The 19,899-nt window shown below is 47.5% G+C and overlaps 1 protein-coding gene across 1 annotated transcript; it reads left to right on the plus strand.

Annotated features, from left to right (window-relative positions):
• Window positions 1-2,563: 2,563 nt before the first annotated feature.
• LOC144164146 (uncharacterized) lies at window positions 2,564-14,734 on the plus strand. Its single transcript, XM_077694680.1, has 5 exons — window positions 2,564-2,671; window positions 3,246-3,367; window positions 8,810-8,977; window positions 11,595-11,684; window positions 14,611-14,734. The coding sequence occupies exons 2-5, from the start codon at window positions 3,359-3,361 to the stop codon at window positions 14,683-14,685; spliced, it is 342 nt and encodes a 113-aa protein (XP_077550806.1). The 5' UTR covers window positions 2,564-2,671; window positions 3,246-3,358; the 3' UTR covers window positions 14,686-14,734.
• The last annotated feature ends 5,165 nt before the right edge of the window (window positions 14,735-19,899 follow it).

Here is a 19,899-nt window from a genome sequence, read left to right on the forward strand (position 1 = left end):
TTGCGCAAAGCTCTAAGTGCTAATACAATCGGACAAAGAAATATGCACCGCATACTTTCTGTTAAAGTCGACTGCTGGCTGTGGAATAATGCCAGGAATTTCAGGGCAAATATCACTGAAATTGGGAGCAAAGCATTGATTTATTGATTCATTCATTGATTGTAGGGTTTAACGCGTCGACGCAACCCAGGCGGTGAGGCGCTCCGTAGTGGAGGGTTCGGGATCAATTTTGACCACCTGGGAATCTTTAACGTGCGCCGAATTCTCGAACACACGGGCGTTTTTGCTTTTCGCCGCCATCAGAAAAGCGGCCACCGCGTCGGGGAATCGAACCCACGACCTCGTGCTCAGCAGGAGAACGCCTTAGCCACTGAGCCACCGCGGCGGGTAGGGAGCAAAGCATGCACAACGGATTCCCTATATATCACCCTTTATTTAGATACGCACAATTGATGCGGTGGCATTGAAAATGTGCTTCAGTCTGATATTACGGAGAGAGAAAGAGATAAAACTTATATTGATACCACCAGTCTCGATGGCCGATATCGGATCGCCACCACCGCTCTTGCTCGGGCGACTTGTGGGCGCGGAAAGTCTTCGTCCGAGAGAACAGGGCTTACGTACAGTGGTCAGGGGAACTTATGAGGGGGTGGAGCTCAGAGTAGTGAGCCTATATTCGCCGCGCAAACGACGAAGGCGCGGCGCATGTAGGCTCTCTAGCTCAGAGGGGCAGGCGCACATGTGAATTTTAGCACCACACTGTGGGCATAGGGGAAAGGGGTAGATGGTATGGTAAATGTGATAGAGGCGTCCGTTGGGAAGCGATTCAGGTTGGAGGAGGCGCTACAGCCGTTCCTCCGACTGGGTTAGGGACGGTGAGCCGGGGTTAGCGTGTTGCTGGAGAGGCGTAAGCAGTCAGTAACCTCCCTATACGTGGTGATGGAGTCCCTTGGGCAGTAACCTCCTTGACAGGAAGTAGTCTCGTCAGGCGCATAGGTGACGAGTGCTCGTTCCGCCTGATGAGCCCACTCCGCGCTGTCTAGTCCCGTGTGTCGATGACCAGAGGACCCCAGTAGGATGCTGACGGGCTGAATTTTGAAGGAGAATTTTGCAGGCTATAGAGTTTCCCACCACAACCCACATGTTGCGGAAGATGCGGCCATAGCCATGGCTCTCGCACTCAGATCTAATATTATCCGATTCGTATTATCGGGGCTACTTGTTCGAATCCCAACCAGACTGCTGTATACGTTTCCGCTTTTCAACTCGATTGCCCTGGTTTTATTAAGTCAAAGCTTTCTACGTCTCACTGGTGCGGTTCGATATCGCGCCCAAATGTGCTGTCAGAAGGACCTTACACAATAGGTTTCACGAAAATATGATGGTGATTATAAACATAAGTGCATCAACCGACTCACAAAAGAAATGCTTTACGTGGTCGAACAGATACTTGGGTCACCCGAATTATGAAGTCCATGTCCATCCGGTGGTGCCATTACGACGCGTTTTGAGCAGCTTGGATTTTGGACCTCGACTTTGACTCAGGATGAACAGGAGAAAGATTCACGTTTTACCCATCTTTGTCTCGATGGAGGTGCTTTTATTTTATTAGAGCTGTCAGCCATTTTTCGTGCTCTATGTTTGTGACGGAGACGCCGCATTTTTGTCCTACCGAGTCAACTATATTAAATTTCATACATGGTGCGTAACCTTGCCGAAGCTAGAGCTCGTAATAAACCCCTTTTTTCGTCCCAAAAAGTAGGACGCAAAGCTGCTCAATAAAGTAATATTGCAACTGTAGTGAACATAATTTTAATGACTGGGATGTTGTCAGTGTTACACGAACACAGTATGTTAACGTACGTTTACTGTGGCAATGGAATTTGTCAACGTTTTGGTTCCAGTATCTGTTAGAAGAGAAGCCTCAGAGATAGCGCCGCGTGTCCAAGCTGGCTCTGGATACGAGCGCGACTGAGCTTTGCCCTTAAAACGTGTCCGGTTTCCACAATCTGCTTCTGATTTTCTTTCTTATCTTTATTCGCAGTGTTAAAATATCATCAAAAAAATTCTACACTCTATTTCGAGCCTTGGTCCTCCAAACATGTTCTATTCCCGTGCTCGCGCCTCGTATACCACTGAGGCACGACGCGAGGCGGAGTGTACAATTAGTGCGCAGCCGTTAAGTGTCCGCTACTGCGGTTTTGGCGGGGTCGCCGGCTTTGAAACCGGGCGAACAAAGGGAACAGTGAAGAAAGAAGGAAAACTGAGGAGAGAAGAGCGGCGAAAGTGTAAGGAGGCCGGCGATATGTCGAGGCAGAAACACATAGGCCCAGCACTCTCCGCGAGATGCACGTAAATCGGGCCTTCCTAAGTGTCCCCGTTGAGCGGTTCATGCGAACCACGTGACATTTGCGTGGTCGGTTCAAACATGACTGACAACATGCTCGACGGCGGCGGCGCACTGCGAGATAACGGCAGAGCAGCGCGGGCCGGCGTGTGTTCACTGATGACGCGATCACTTACGTGGACGCAGCAGCTACGCGCAGTTACCGAGAAGACTGCAGTTCGCGCTGCGCGAAAACTTCGCATTTGGGAGTATGGTAATTGTGAGCCATTGTTTTGTTTGATATGGTGCAGAATACTTCGTAACTTCCACTGCGTTGCACGCTAGGTATGAAACTGAGCGCAATGCTTTCGCAATAAATGAGCAGTACTGGCGTTTATTTATGAGCTTCAAAAACAGTCTCACTTGAGGGCCAACAATTCCGTTCGCAACCAGGTTCTGGTACGCAAGCCTTGTACAGAAAACCGTCGTCATTACAAACTTCCGGAAATCGAAAAGCCACTTTGTTGTAAGCGATGTATTTGCTCAAAGGCTGCTATCATTTGCTCCGCCTGCAATACACTTTGGGCCTTCGGAAACTTGATTGATTGATTGTAGGGTTAAACGTGTCGCCGCAACGCAGGAGATGAGGTGCGTCGTAGTGGAGGGCTCCGGATTAATTTTGACACCTGGGGATCTTTAACGTTGGCCGAAATCTCGCACACACGGGTGTTTTTGCTTTTCGCCTCCATCAGAAAAGCGGCTGCCGCGGCCTGGAATCGAACCCACAACCTTGTCCGGTGCAGCGTAACGCCTCAGCCGCTGAGCCACCCCAGGGGTTTTTGGAAACTTGGAATAAAACAATACTTCGTGTAAGGCGACTTTGTTATCAGGCGACTTTACTGCATTCGGCGCTTTACAGGCGAAGGGGACGAGTACACGTCGGCACCCCCGCTGTATGCCCAAGAAGCTCGCCTGCAATTTTCTGCCAACTTGAACAACTACCTCAGCACGGTGAACGGGCTCTTCAACCTTATGGAGGTGGTACGTTCTCCGCATGGTCTTTACCAGGTTGGCACTGGCTGGTGCCGCTACACCGCGTCCGTGCTAATCTCCAAACTTCTCGTGATTCGTGTGTTCTTTGGGAGGTACAAGGGGCCGTAAAGGCCAAATAGGACATTGCTGCTTGTAAGGGAACTCGCGTTGGGGAACTCATTCAGCTCCATTTCTGCCAGAAAAAAAGTCTAGCTTAAAAGAAACAATATTTTAAGAAACAGTGAGAAACTCAGTTTGCGCGACACATCGACAGGATTGACGGAACAAATGCGCACTACAAAGAAATGATCGGGTTTAATGCCCGGAATCTGGTGGTCTTCGCATTAATTGTGAGCATATGGGGATTTTTAACTTGCGTATAAACCTCGACAAGTGGGAACCTTTCTTTTTTTTGCTTCTATCACAAAAATGGCCACAACAGAAGCGAACGAACCGGTGCCTTTGAGCTCAACAGCCCAACAACGTAGCTCATGCATAAGCCACCATGGTGGTACAATTGAGGGAATACTAAGGACATAGTTTTTGTATATCGGCGCTTCCTCATTAAAAGTATAAACTAAAACTGAACTAGAGGGCCCAACGCACATCACACACTCAAACTTCTTTACGGTATACTTTAGGACGGCGGGCGCCGATCGACCAAACAAGGAGTGACGTCATAAATGCACAGCGAGCAACTGTCAGGTGATTCGCCGCCGTCTCGCCTATTTCATATTATGGTGGTCGTATGCATGTTTGGCATCAAACTGGTATTGTTCCTAAGACATAACATTCTTTTCTGATCAGCAGAACTTGTGGTTTGTCACTTTCCGATATTCCTATGACGTCACAGAATCTCGTTTCGGCGTTTGGCGGTCGCCCAATTAAGATATCGCCAAAAAAGCATCACCGGGATACTGTAGTTGAGCTTCTACTTGCGTTTTATCACCTCACCCGCCTGGTTAGGTGCAGTTAACAAATTTACAAAAATGCTTTAGTGCTTACCCACTTACGTCAATGTAGAGCGAAAATTAACGCTGGTTTTTCAATATTTCGTGAGTTTTCTGGGGGAGGGGGGAGAGGGGGGGGGCTTGAGGAAGTAAAAAAGCGTTTGCGACTGAACTAGGGCTGAGTGAGTTACCGCAGGTTGTTAGTCTGAATCTGAAGGTCACTCGCATTTTGTTTTCTTGGCGTCTTTAGCAAAGGATACAACAGCGAGGCGCCGATACATCGCCATGTCGGCGTCCCGCTTTTGTTGTCCTATGGAAGTGTGGTGTTCCTCAAAAATGTCAAGATGCCAATTAACCTATCAGTTCATGCTTGTCGGATGCATACATCGTAAAATGCCAACCTTAAAATGCCAGCTGCGCGGCGTGAACAGCATGGTGTTTCCCCTTCGCCTGCGGAACTGACGGCTATGATCTAGACAAAAACAACGCGGCAGTGGAGGGTGGCGGCCTCTAATGGCAAAGAGAAGGCTGGTACGCGGAACGTAAAAAAAACAAAAAAAAAAGAGAAAACCGCCGCCGAGTTCCACGCGCTGTTGAAGACAGCAGTCCTTTCTCCCGTGGCGCATTACACTTCAACCGATTAACCGATTCAAAAGTTGAGTGCGCTAAAACATTAATCAATTCATCGTAAGGTTAATCGACCAATCGCCCACCTCTAATAAAAACCCTTGGCTTGCATTATAAAAGTTGGGACGTTAGGAGAGGTTGGCAGGGGAAAGACATTTCATTTGGTCAAAATTGCCGTCAACACCAAACGGAGATCGAGTAACGTTGATCCGAAAGCGAGCGGAAGGCGGATGTTGAGCTAAAGAACATCACACAATCTTTTTTACCATGCCTATTTATTTGTTTCAATGAATTTTAGTAACATAGTTTAGCTCTCGGCTTCACTTTAAGCTTTTTTGCGTTACCACCTTTCTTGCCGTCTTCGCCACCACGCTATCTTCTTCTACCATGCTACCAGTTAATGGCGTGATCACAGAAAGAAATGACAGTTACCATCGGTTGTATCGGTAGCGTACCGATGCCGCCGATTTACTCGTTCGTAAAGCTCGTACTGAATTAGCGCAGTAAAGAATAATCAGACAGTTTTCTTTTGTTTTTTTTTCTCTGAAGTTCGACCTCCCGCCGCGGTGGTGCACTTGCTACGGCGTTGTGCTGCTGAGCAGAAGGACGCGGGTTCGATTCGAGGCCGCCGCGGCCGCTTTTCAGATGTATGCGAAAGGCGGAAACGCCCATGTGTACGAGATTTAAGCGCATGTTAAACATCCCGGGGTGGTCAAAATAATTTCGGAGCCCTCCACTACGGCACGCCTCAGCGCTTGTGTAGAGTCGGCACGGCAAACGCTACAATCAATGAGCCTTGATTTCGATCATGTGACCAACTAGCTTATTATGAAGAGTATAGACAAATGTCATGCCATAGCTTCATCTTACTGTTACGCTAAACAAAGAATTTTTTTATTTCCAGACATAAAACTAAGCCACGGCACGTGATTTGTACGCCCCGCGATCGCTGACTTGGAAACAGTCGAAACAATTATTTCTTTCCGTAGAAACCAGTTTTAAGCAACGCGTTATATGAAACTGCGCTGGCTTCAGATTCATGGGGATTTCACGGCGCCGAAGGTGGGTGAAATTAGTTGCCATACTTCACGGCGACAGCTGTCGCCATTTTCCAGCTGTTACGTAACGTGAAATCACTTTTACTCTGGCTAAATTTGCCAACGGGTGTCGTAAACGTTCCCGTCATATGCTTAAATTACGTCACGCCCTCTCAGCCAATCGCAGAGATGACGTGAAATGCAAGCCGTATTGTTGTTGAATAGCAAACAGAGGCCTACGTTGTCATGTTCGCTGAATTTAGTCTAGAGTTTTCTACTGCCGGCTAAGAATTATGCGCTTTCAGCAAACAGAAACACGGCAAACTTTGGAACTGGTCCCAGTAAACATCATACAGCGTCAAAATGACTAAAGCACACACAACCGCTTTGTCAACCTCAAGCACGTCACGACAGCTGGAAGCCAATCAAAAAAGACATTCGGCAAATTCACAATTTACAGTGACTTTAGTGGGTCAAGAATCGGGCCTGTATTCTTTAGCTTAGCACCCTCCTTTCGCTCCTTTTTGGATCAACGTTACTTGGTGGCCCTGTTGTGTTCATGCTAGATTTAATTTAAAGAAATTAGTGTCACTTGCCAGCCTCAGCTGCCGTCCTAATTTTTATAAGACATGCCGAGTGTTTTGTATCTTTTCTGCGGAGCATTTGATAGGTTGGTTGCGGTCTTTATAAGCTAAGCGTCAAATTACCCTACATGCCATCGTAGATATACGTACACACGTCCCCGATTGCTTGTGTTGTGCTTACGCAAAAAAACACGGCGAACTCATCTTGTATGTATCATAGAGTTTTATACTAATACGCAAGAGGGAACACTGGCGCTGCAGTCGTTCAACCACCGTAGGGGTGGTTGTGTGACGTAGAATCGTGATTTTCGAACTTGGGTTGACTAGAGGCTTGGCTGTTGCTACGTGCTTTTGGCTTCGATTTTTCTGCGCTATCAGTTTCGGTTGCGGCGCCGAAATATTTGATCGATGAAGGGTTCTGCGCGCCGATGCGTCGCAGGCGATGAGTCGCGCCGTAGTGGAGGGCTCTGGATTATGATTGCCCCGCCGAAATCTCGAGAACACGGGCGTTTTTGCTTTTCGCCTCCATCAGGAAAGCAGCCGCCGCGGCCGGGAACCGAACCCGCGACCTCGTGCTCAGCAGCACAACGCCTTAGCCACTGAGCCACCGCGGCGGGTTCGGCTCCGAAAGCATGGAGGGCTCGTTCCGGAGCAGAGTTCCTGTTAGCGCCCGATTCCAGTGGCTGCAATTACGAAATACTGCTCGACAGGAATGTAGTAGATGCGGGAAGCAGTAGCATCGCCGAGTAGCCCCCACACTAGAACTAGTCGTGTTCTACTGCATTCCTACCCGCCGCGGTGGCTCAGTGGCTAAGGCGTTGCGCTGCTGAGCACAAGGTCGCGGGTTCGATTCCCGGCCGCGGCGGCCGCTTTTCTGATGGAGGCGAAAAGCAAAAACACTTGTGTGTACGAGATTTCGGCGCACGATAAAGATCCCCAGGTGGTCAAAATTAACCCGGGGCCCTCCACTACGGCGCGCCTCATCACCTGCGTTGCATCGGCGCGTTCAAACCCTCAATCAATCAAATCCTACTGCATTCCTGAAAACGGACGCGAACTAGAGATTCCGCACAAGCTAGATTGAACGAGTACGCTGTTTCATCCTAGTCCCGTTCATGACGACGCTCGCGAGAACAACACGAGTGCGGCAGCGCCTAAGACGAATAAGAAAAGACCGTTACCAGCAGTAAATACATGTGCACAGCCGTAAAATTTTTTCGCAAAACAATAAAGCGGCAGCTTCTTTTGGCGGGTGCGTTACCACCAATTTTATCATGACCAGCACCTTGTCGCGGTAGAAAGATTCCGCTAATGCAACCGTCATCTGCTATGCTGCCCTTTTTCGCCGGTAATCAGCTGGCCGTAATTATTGGCGTGAACAAGGCCTACGCACAATCGCCATCATCTCCCGTAACCATGCGAACTTGTGGAATACAGTACTGCCGCCCTGCTTCAGCCGCAAACCATCACTGACTCGCAAGAAAAAAAAAACGCTCCGCTACCTAATCGGCTTAATCGTCGGCTCCTCTAAGCTCAGCCGCGTATACACTTTTCATATAGCTTCCCGTCTGATGGAAGAATTCTTCTCAACGTCAATAGAAAATAACAGGAAGAACAATTTGTTTTCACAATTTGTAATTTATACACTAATCAACATTAGTTATACGTTTTGTATTAAAAAAAGTATTTTGAGGGATATCAAGATAACCGGTGGGTCAAGTCAAGTTCGAAAATAACGAATCCTCCAGGCATGACCACCTCCTGGGGGTTTGAAGCCGCATTTCGGCGGCTCGCATAGACACTAGAGCCAGTGTGTCCTCTAGCGTATATTAGTATGAACATCTATGGTATTTATGAAACTGAGAATAGGGCCCCAAGCACGCAGCGTTTGAAATGAATCCCGGGTATGTATGGTATCACAACGCGGTCCCCGCCCGAGTGTCACGCCCTTGAAAACAGAGTTGGGCCTCAAGTTTATACATCTTGTTACCTGTAAAAGACGGCATTTTAGAGATCGGTGGAGTCAAAATAAAAATACCTTCGAGCATGTAAGTGTCTTAGGGATGAACACCGTCGAAACTCATGTGAAATAAAATTTCCTTGGTCCTTTCACCTCAATTTTCTTACATCTACGCCGTGCGCAAAAAACTATGCTGGTCATCCACTTTTGCCGGCTCAAATCGGCGAGTTAATTTTTTTTTTGCACTGGTTCCTGTGAGTTCTCAACGAGCGATTTCCCGGTGTGCATCGCAGGTGTGCGGAACCGTGCTGTACTTTATGATCATGTCGGACCGCTGGGAGACCAAGACGCTCCGGTTCGTCTGCTGCACGGCCTACACGTTCGCCTTCAACGGGATTCACATGCTGTTCGCCGGGCTGCTCAGCTTCACGTCTGCCATGTATCTGTCCTTCTTATTTTACGTGAGTATGAAGCAGACACGCTAAAAAACTCCCACCTCCCCTCGCGGGAACCCCTGTGTAGATGCGACGCATAGGGGGTTCCGTTGTTGTTTCCGTTATGTTGATTCTCCCATCGCGTAAAACGAGCCGTGAACCCCCTGCCGCGGCTATGACGCAACGTGCCACGGCTATGACGCAGCACAATCCAACACAATGCACATTAATCCAATCCAATCCAAATCAAATCAAATCAAATCAAATCAAATCAAATCAAATCAAATCAAATCCAATCCAATCCAATCCAATCCAATCCAATCCAATCCAATTTTAATCCAAGCCAATCCAATCCAAGCAAATCCAATCGAATCCAATCCAATGTCCCTCGCGAGAGAGTGTTCGCTATCGGAGAGGAGAGGGGGTGAGCGGCGGAGAGCGCAGCTGGCGCGGCGAGGAGAATGGGGGAGGGGCGGACAACGCCGACGACGACGACGCCGGAGGGACAAGGCGAGTGAATCAGATGCTCTGCATCTAAAATGTGAAGTACCAAACACATGTGCAGAGCGCGACGGGTTTACCCCCTTGGGTCGCGCCTTTCATTCGCGTTGGTTCCCGCTGCCCGACGGGTTCCCGAAAAAGGAATAAATTGGCTCAAATCCGCGCTGTGAAGATGGTTGGAAAGCAAAGCTGTAAACGATACCACCAAAACAGTTGTCAAAGCGACGTCACTTGATTCCACACACGTTGCTCTAGAAAGAGTGAAACCAGAGACTCTGCCAGGTGTCACCTGGAATTCGCAGGGCGGCGACCCGAACGCAGCAGCGTCCGGAACAGACAGGGCTACAGCGACCGACGACGCCGCTGTAGCCTGGACGTGAGAAGTGAGAGAGAAACAGGAGAGGAGCGTCTTTCGAAGGGTGAGACAGGGGAACCTAGCCGTCCCGATGTGCTGGTTAAAGGCTACAACACCGAGCGATACAAGCGCGGACAGAGAAACAATTTGGCATGTGAGCTTAGTGATTCCCATTTATACCGATATAAAGTAGTTAGTTCAGTAAGTTTTGGAATTGCAAGAAAGCTGAGGGAGCTCTTATAATCGCCATTGATCAGATCCAGTTGCTCTTTTCGCATTTTGTAATACCTCGTAAAACACAACCGAAATGGGATTCGCCAATTTACAAAACGGAGTTGAATTTGTGAACACAAGTGCGCAAAAGGTGGAATTTCCTTAGCGGCCAGATGTCTTTATGTGGTATCTATATTTTGTTTTCCCGCCCTGCAAACCAATCTTTAACGGATCTCTGCCGTACGACCACTTGATTGCGTCGTGTCCGGTTTACCCAGCAGGCGCTTTCGAACTATTCATTCAAGCAGTGCGAAGGAAGCGCGCACTGGAGGCGAAGCTGCGCCTGTATATAACAGGCCCAAAACAACCTTCGTTAAAGCGGGCGACAATACCGAGTCGCGTGCGGTAAACGCAGTGTAAATTCGCCCCGCCATCTACGCTTCGCTCCATGAGTGAAAAACGCCCTCACCCTCCGCAGCCACGTCGGGAGTTTCTTGTCCCGCACTCGACGAAAGAACCGTTCGCTGGTAGGGGTAGAAAGCATTGCTTTAAAACACGTGTCCGGAAAGGCGTCGCACATATATTTCACCCTTAACACACATTACCCGGTGGTATAGTGTAGACAGCAGGGAAATCGTAAAGCGAGTGTCTTTTGGCAATGGATATAGTTATCTCGAAACATAAGGTGTTCCTCGATGACTAGCACATACACACCCACCCACACACACCCACACACACACACACACACACACACACACACGTGCACGCACACGCACATGCGCACGCGCGCGCACACACACACACACACACACACACGCACACGCACACGCACACGCACACGCACACGCACACGCACACGCACACAGACGCACACGCATACGAATACTACGCACACGCACACACACGTGCAAACGGGCGCACGCAGATGCACACGCAAACGCAAACGAAAGCACACAACGCACGCACACGCACACGCACTATAGCGCGCAGAATATTTTATTCATGCGATAGCCTGAACTGTCTCATGAAGCTCGAGGAATGACCGCTTAAAGTGACCGTCGTCGACGGCGGTGTCAACAAGAATGGTGAGAAAAGTAACGTGACCTTATCGGCAAAAACTGCGCAGTGGAGGAGCACGGTGGTGGAAATTGTGAGGCGCGGACAATCTGCATCTTGTAGAGTTAAATTGTGAATGCAACCGTTTGGCTTAAAACGGAAAGGTTTTCCTGAAGTTAATCTTATGTTTGAAATTGATTTCGTTTAAATTCTTAAGGTTTGGTCAAGGTACGGCAACAAAAGAACCTCGATATGCTGTACCTTGTGTGGTGACAAATATGCTACGTAGAAAACCGTGGTACGAATTGCCCAGTCACAATAAAAGTGGGAAGACTGATTTTCCGATTAAATTCTCTCTCACCACAAGCTTGGACTTGAGTGCGTGCCTACTTACGGTGTACATTTAGGGTCGCCGTCGCTGTGAAATGTTTGCCACTTTTATCCATGACTTGCCCAAAACTTCGATTCAAGGGCGCCAAAGTAGTGATTGTAAACGTGTACTGCGCGCCCTGTTCGTAGTACGTGCTTTTCCAAGGAGTCGGTGCTGCCTGCTACATCGTCGGCTGCGTCCTGCTGGTGCGAGAAACCCACGAAGTGTCAGTGCAGGCGGTGAGTGCACGTCGCAACAGACCCCGATTTTTATACGAGCCGTGAAAGCAAAATACAACTTGGTACATGTTGAAGTGCTGCATTTTAGAAACTCAGCAAGCTCCATCCACGCCATAATTAAGAGACGTTTTTATGGGCTGAAAGCCGAGAAATATAAAGAACTCTAGCGTTTCACGATTCACTGATGGGTTATAGGCCTATACTGGCTAGCACAAAAACATAGCTGGTAACGGGGTAACCGCGCGTTAGAATTCTAGTAATGCTATCAAACAAGACTAGAAGCTCCATTACGATCGAACCGTCATGTTTTCTGGCGGTGACGTAGGTCAACTGCCTCCAATTGGATAAACAAGATTCTGTAGCATCACAGCGATATTCCCGTAAGGTGGCTCTTGGGATGGCGCTACTCCATCCATTCTCCCCGAGATCTCCAGTATTTCTTTGAATTTTGCAATTAATTTGGTACCACTGTCAGGGCGAGCCAGTCCTTTTCAAGAACCAAACGTCATTTCTTCTTTATAGCCGATTTGAAAAGACAGACTACGGATTTTTGTAAGGTGCATATTTTCAATGCGGGACTCAAAATCCACGTAATGGAATAGAAGAGACTGCATTTTTGTGTTGTTTTAGCTGAGGACAAGTTTTCAAATACATCTTTTCATCTCACGTGCAGTTAACAATACCTTGCGGCAAGGCTCAGTGTTATAGTTACCGTCATCTGCTTTGGCTGCACAAGTAAGGCTGGTGGATGTAGATATTTCGCTTCCAAACGTTCTTTGGCCCTGATAGGCAAATAGTATTTGCCTGATAGGCAAATACTTTCGGTTGAAAGTGTTTTAAGCGATGCCCTTTCAAATGGGATAAAGAGCTGCATGTATGCTCCACAAAAATCGGTTGTCAGTTCTAAAGGAATGGTGCCACCAAATGGGAACTTTTAAAAATTGGCCGATCCCACGGATACCAGGAAATGGACGCAATGCGAAGCTTTCATCGTGGAATAACTGGGTTGAAACGGACTTTCTCGAGGCACTTTCAGTGTGTATGCTTGGGGTATTTGGTGACTTTTCAAAAGGGTGCGTTGTGGTCACCACCTCATGCGATACCAGAGTAAACGCGGGCTTTCCACGTCTTTCTCAACCGGTGTGTCGCTTTCTGGCGGGTACCGCGGCAGCGGTAAGCGCAGCCCTGCCGGATCTGGGGAAAGTTCTCACGGTGGCTCGCGGCGACTCGCTTCGCATGCCGGGAGCAATGCGTGGTTTCCAGCCTTATATGGAGTGCGATAGAACGCATCGTCGCATTCAGGAATGTTGCTACGCAGAAACTGGGACAACCTACCAAGCGGCCTACGCTGCCAGAATGCAGCAGCAGCCTCGCTTCCCCCCATCGGAAACCTAGGGAAAGCTAGCCAAGGACAGGTTCACTTTACAAAGTGATATCGCTGTTTAAATACGCACACATCCCTTCCTGCGACTATGGGCGCCAAACATCGCGTGTAAGCAGTTCTAAACCGATATTATTGCCGTAGTTTTGAGAGACCGGGAAACATCATAGCTCAGCCGCTTTGTGACGTCAAAATAGCTAAGGAAGGTGGAAATAGAGGATTCCAGGCCAGTAAAGCTCGGTGTGGTGTGTTCCTTCACGGTTGGGGAAACAAAAATTAGCCGAAATCGAAACCGGTGGATCCGAGCAGTGCAAAAAAAAAAACGCCAAGTATGCATTTAGGCGAGAATTGTGACGTCTTCGTTTATAGGCCCCACCAACACCACTATTTTTGGCAGTTTTAGACCGGCTGAATGCGACTAGGGTTATCTTTAATTGAGCTACAGGGCAAGCGGGTATAACTCTTCGTAACAATGTGCCACGAATGCTTTCGAAGCCAACGAACACGTTCGACTGGTTTGGACAGAAAACGGGAACGGAAGAACGTCGCCAAGCGAGCGACAAGACAGGTAACTTAGAGCCGATGACGAAGTGAAATGACTGATTGATTGTAGAGTTTAACGCGCCGATGATGATTTGCGCAGGCGATGATGCGTGCCGTAAGCGAGGGCTCCGGATCAATTTTGACCCCCTTAGGACCTTTAACGTGCGCCGAAATATCGTACACACGGCCGTTTTTGCTTTTCGCCTCCATTAGAAACGCGGCTGCCGCGGCCGGCTGCGCGGCGGCCGCTCCACCTGGTCGCGGCTGCTGCGCTCGAACTCGTGTTCAGCAATACAACGCCGTACCCACTGAGCCACCGCGGGAGGTACAAATGGAAGTGAAGTGAATCTGAGTGAATCATGCAGTGTATCGAGTAGATCAAAGTGATTTAGAAGTTGTCACGCAGCGAATAAAGTGGACACCCAGGGAATAGAAAAATCACGACTTCAAAAATGAAGTGGCTGGCCAGTTGTTTAAAAGGAACAAAAGCTTAGCTCATTCTGCCGATATATTAGAAGATTAAAAAAAGGGGGGGGGGAAACAACATCTTTACTCGCCGGCTAAAAGGTCACGGTGGCTCTCACTCCCTCGCTAGGAGGGGGGTGCCGGCCGCGACTGCTGGCGTGTGATCGCCGCCAGCGCAAACTGCGCGGCGGCTTTCTGTACTTCCTTGTCCGTCTCGCGCACCGCACGCGCGAGATGGGGCGATTCAACTATGCAGTAAATGCTGACAAACAATTTATCCTGAGCAACTTTCCCGTCCACCGCCAACATGTAATCTGGCCTCTTCCAGCGTGACTGTTTTGCCGACAATGTTTAAGATGACATCCACACAGCTATTCCAACCAAAAGGTGACTTAACCGACCTTGAATTTTTTGTTGTTGCTGGAAGAGATTTATCGCACAACACACTGAACTATCGGACATTCTGGTTCTTAAGCGCTCCTGGTTCCTTTTAACGGTCTCTCTTACAATATCGCTCGCGTATACTTTTTCTTGCAGATCACTGGCCTGACTACGGGTGGCATTCACGCATTCCATTTTGCTTATGTCTTCTACAAGGTGTATATCAAGTGAAGAAATCGGCGCACTTTTCTCCAGATGATCTTCGATAGCCTGTAACTCGGCCCGCATACAAAACGAGTTCTCCGCCTGAAAAACGGCGCTTCATTGTGTCATTCCTTTAGTCTTTTTATCGGCGTGTCTATTGGATATCTCAAGGGTGGGAGATGGCCCCACATCGCGCAGTGTTAACTGCAAAGAAATTCAAGCAGAATTATTTTCGTAAGTCTGAAGTTGTGCGGCAGACTGCAGGTAGTGCACTAGAATTCGGCAGGGTAGGAGCCGATTCCTAGACCGCCGCGTGGATACGCCAAAACCGGTCCACATACCCACCGATGAGGGGGGCGCAGCTGTCTCGCAAACTGGATCATACAAAAAAAGGTGAGAAAAACGGAGAGAGGATTGCAAAATTTAGCGACGGGGAACTGAAATGCCGACAAATAGGGAACATAAGTTGGAGAAAGTAAACTGCAAAAAGGCCGAAGACAATGTTCCTGCTTTTACAGCAACAGGGCCGGGTGAAATTCCTATACGGCTGGTCAAGCTGTTGGCCCCAAAAAGCAAGGCACAACTGCTGCGAGCAGTCGAAAAGTGCTAAATATTATGCAAACACCGCACGATTAGCGCAAGACAGGGATTTATGTATTTGTTTATGTATACATACTGCAGCCCCTATTAGGGCTATCTCAGGAGTGGACATAGAAATGATCAGGTGATAACAAGCAGGAACAAAAACATGAGCGTAGGGCACAAATTTGTGGTTCACAATACTACACACGATACAGAATGAACAAAGGCAAGACCAAAGAAAGCAAGAGAACATGGAATTCTCTGCTTAGCACGCATGTGATATTGCACTCAGAAACTGATCTAAAGGGAGCCCGCGGATATCGCCGGGTAGAAAGTTCCAGAGCTCAATAGTGAAAGGAAAAAAAACTATACTTAAACAAATCAGTTTTGGGGTGAAATGGCGTAATATTTAGCGCATGTTGACTCCTGGTGTGAACAGAGGGTGGTGTGGCAAACTGCAGACACCTGTGAAGCGACGGCAAGCGCGGCGAATTAATCAAGGTGTACAGGAATTTTAAGCATTCTGAATGGCGCCGAGCAGATAAAGGAGTTAAACCCAATGGTGCTAAGTTGGACGTAGGCGAAAAATCGCCGTCATATCTTCGGTAGATAAAACGGACGGCTTTTTTTTGTATGGATTCTAATTTTGCAATGCCGGATGCTTTGTGTGGCTTCCACACGACAGAACCGTATTCGAGTAATGGCCGTACTAAAGTTTTAAATGTTAGAGCTTGGTTTCTTTTGGTGCTACACGGAGAACGCCCTGTAAGTAACCTAATCTCTTCAAGGCTTTATTATATGTGATATCAATGTGCTTGGACCAGGACATGTTATGAGTGACGTGAAGGCCGAGGTACTTATATTCCATTTTTCTTTCTAAATGACAACCATCGAATGAGTAGGGAAATAGATGAGCGGATGACCGAGTAGAAAAAGTCATGTACACAGTTTTTTGAAAATTTACATTCATTTGCCAGGTTTGGCACGAAGTACAAAAATTGGAAAATGAATTGTTCAGTTTTGCGTGATCCTCAGCCGAAGTAATTTTTTGATAAATGACGCAGTCATCCGCGTATAGCCTAATCTGAGACGTTATGTTACCGGATATGTCATTAATAAATAATAAGAAAAGAAGGGGTCCAATACCGAGCCCTGCGGAACACCTGAAGTTACATCAGCGGTACTGGATGCCGTTGAGTTAAAAAGTACATACTTCGAGCGGTGAGAGGGAAAACTAGATATCCAATCCACGAGCAGCGGGTTTTAATATGTAGTTAAGTTTAAGTAAAAGTTTGGAATGGAGAACTGTATCGAAAGCTTTCGATAAGTAAATGAAAATAGCATCTACCTGATAACCCGAGTCAATCGATTCAATAACATCATGACTAAATTCGGTGAGTTGAGTGATTGTACTGAAACCGCGTCTAAAGCCGTGTTGAAACTCGTTTAGAATATTATTAGCTTCCAGGAATTCTACTATGTGTTTGTATATGACGTGCTCTAATATTTTGCGTGAGTGAGATGTCAAGGAAATAGGCCTGTAATTAGACGGCGAGGTTTTGCATCCGGCTTTTAAAAAGGGGAGCACTTTAGCGAGTTTCCATGATAATGGAACTGTTGCTGTTGCTAGAGATTTTTTGTATATTACCATAAGGTAGCGGCTCGTGCATGAAGCATATCGTACTAAAAAGTTGTTGGGAATATTATCTGGGCCAGGGCTTTTTTTTAGTGTCTAAGTTAAGCATCAAATTTAGAATGCCTTCTTCAGATAAACATACGTCACCAATTGAGGGTGCAGTGTTGGCCAGTGAAAAGGTAGGTGTTTGCAAATTATCGATGGTGAAAACAGATTTAAAATAAGAATTAAATGCATTGGCTATTGTGACAGGGGTCGCTTGTGGAAGCTTCATGAATGTCCATTGTGTTTGGTTCCGTTAAACTCGGCAAGATGGAGCTCCAAAATTTTCTTGGATTTGTTACCATCAGGTTTTTTATTGTCACTTGGTAATAGAAATCTTTGGCGGCTTTAGTTTTGGCTCTTAGTTCCTCTTTAAGTTTATTGAACTCATTTAATGACGGGGAGATCTGACGTCTAGCCGAACGATGTAACCTTTTTACGCGACGTGTCAGTTGTAACAACTCTCTCGTCATCCATGGCAACCGGACATTTTTTTTTCTTAGTTTTTATCGGAATAAAGCGGGCGATACAAGAATGCACAAGATTTTCAAAGAAATAAACCAAATCGTTGACGTCGCTAGATTCGCTAAGCAGTTCGAAATTTTCAAATGAATCCTCTAGAACTGTCAGGTTACTGACGTCATCTGCGCGGTTAAAGTCACGATGAGTTGAATACACAATACTCGGTGTGGGTACACGACATGAGAGTGAGACGAAAACGGCTTTATGATCGGAGATTCCTTCAGTGACAAGGCAGTTGAATGTGCTTTCTAAGAATGTTGGGCTAACAAAGACTAAATCGAGAACTGCAGACTCTCTTGTAAATTCTCGAACAACTTGGGTTAGGCCGAGAAACTGAGAAAATTTCAGCAGCTCTGTGTCTGTTACAGAGGGCGGATCGCTTAAAGACAGGGTCGACCATCGAATTCCAGGCGCATTAAAGTCTCCCATAATGATTAGATTTCCGCTACTGTAGTTATGCTCACTAATAAAATTTGTCAAGGTGATCAAAGAATCCGCTGACGATCCCGGAGGATGGTAAAAAACGCCTATAATGATAGTGATGTGCTCAATGTAAAATTTGCACCACACTGACTCTATTCCGGTTGGCCCTTGAATTGCACGAAACTTTAAGTCTGAATGAAAAAAAGTGCCACCCCGCCCCCTCGCCCACTATTCCTGTCCGACCAAAGTACGGAAAACCCAGGGGGCGTGATTTCACTATCATGAATTCCCTCATGCAGCCAGGTCTCAGTGACGCCCACAACGTGCGCTCCATGTGCTGAAATTGTTGAGAAGAAATCAGGAAACTTATTTACTATACTTCTAGCATTGATGTTCAAGAGGTGTAAGTTAGCGTTCTTCTGTTGTGGTAGTCATCGAGGACCGGGCGGAGGGAGTGTAGTTGTAATCCCTTTTGTGCGGCTGTTGGACCGAATGAGACAGTTAGAAGCATTGTCCCAGTCGTGACGAACATTGTCAATGAAGACGTGATCGTAGATAATGCGGACGTTGGTGCCAGCGTCCCTAAATGACTTTGTTGCTTCCCACAATTTTTTTTGTATTATGCGTAAGCGAGCTGTAAAATCCTCAGTAAATGCGAACATTTGGGTCCTCGATGTTCTTGGGCACTTTTCATAATCGCAAATTTGTCGTTGAAATCGAGGAGTTTAATGATAGTAGCAGGAGGACGGCCTTCGCTACCTCTCCCTTAGCGATGGCATCTCTCGATTCGCGGGCATTCCATTTCAAGTTCCTCTGTAATAAACTTCGACACCTTTGAAAGCAGTGACGTATTTGTTTCCTCGGGTTCTTTCAAAATGCCATGAAAAATTACGTTGTTTCTCCGGGATCGGTTTTCTGGGTCATCATTTTTTGCGGTAAGTTGTTCCACAGTGGATTTGACCGAGTTAAGCTCTTGTTTTAGAGAACAGGTCCCCTCAGAAACAGCCGCTGATGCGGAGGTTGATTCAAGAGCAGCCACTCGAGATTCGAGGGCATCAAACATAGAATTTACGGATTGATGAAATTGCTTGATTTCAGCTATATGATCTGCCAGTTTTTTCTGTCCAGACAGGAGCTCATTCAACATGCTTTTAACAGAAGCAATGCTGTCTGCCTCCTCAAGCTTCTCGTTGTTATCCGTTGCTGAAAGGTTAGAGGCAGAACTTCTGCCTGAAACAATATTGCTGCCTTTGTTGGCCGAACTAGACTTTGCCTGTCTCTGAGGGCCTGGGTTTGTTTCTACATCCCCGCTCTAAAGCAGTGTGCAAATGCAATGGAATAGCTGTGAAAGCAATGAAAAGCACTTCATAGCAAGACCATCAGAACAATCACATGGGCAAGGAAACAGCAGCAGGAAGCGATTATCAGAGCGATAGCAGTAAGCATTTTGGAGGTAGTTTACCTGCGCAAAGAAAACACAATGGATGAGCATCGTCGAAGCTTCGCTGTTTCCTTGCCCACTGACGTGCAGATGCGGCGGTGGTGCTTTTATATCCGCGGCCGGTGACGTCACGGAATAGAACTTGCCGAACGATGGGCGGTGTAGCGAGGCGTTATCAGTGCAGGGGGTGGGTGCCTTCACCAACAGGCCGTCGCCATCGTCTACTGGGGCGATGGGGCAGTCTGTGAGCACGCAAACTGTAGCGTCCACGTGATGTTCCAACGGTAGAAACTGTATTCCGGACACCGGGGTTGGGAAGTCGGGTACGGTAGTAGCGCGGCAAATTGAAGCACCCAAGCTGGCGTAGAATAACTGCGCAAAGAAAACACGATGGATGAGCATCGTCGAAGCTTCGCTGTTTCCTTGCCCACAAGGTGATCTATAAAGGTTAAGGTCATAGGGCTAATGCCCACCCATGAAGGCGTATTACTGTTACCTCAGTGGCATGCAGGCTGACAATGGAATACATAAAAGTGAAACTAGGAGCTCCAATACAGGGGAACGGCGTATTGAAAGAATCACAAAATGTATTCAG

This window comes from Haemaphysalis longicornis, unplaced genomic scaffold, assembly GCF_048455015.1.
Source record: "Haemaphysalis longicornis isolate Haplotype H1 unplaced genomic scaffold, Haemaphysalis longicornis Haplotype H1 scaffold_13, whole genome shotgun sequence".
Taxonomy (NCBI): Eukaryota; Metazoa; Arthropoda; class Arachnida; order Ixodida; family Ixodidae; genus Haemaphysalis; species Haemaphysalis longicornis.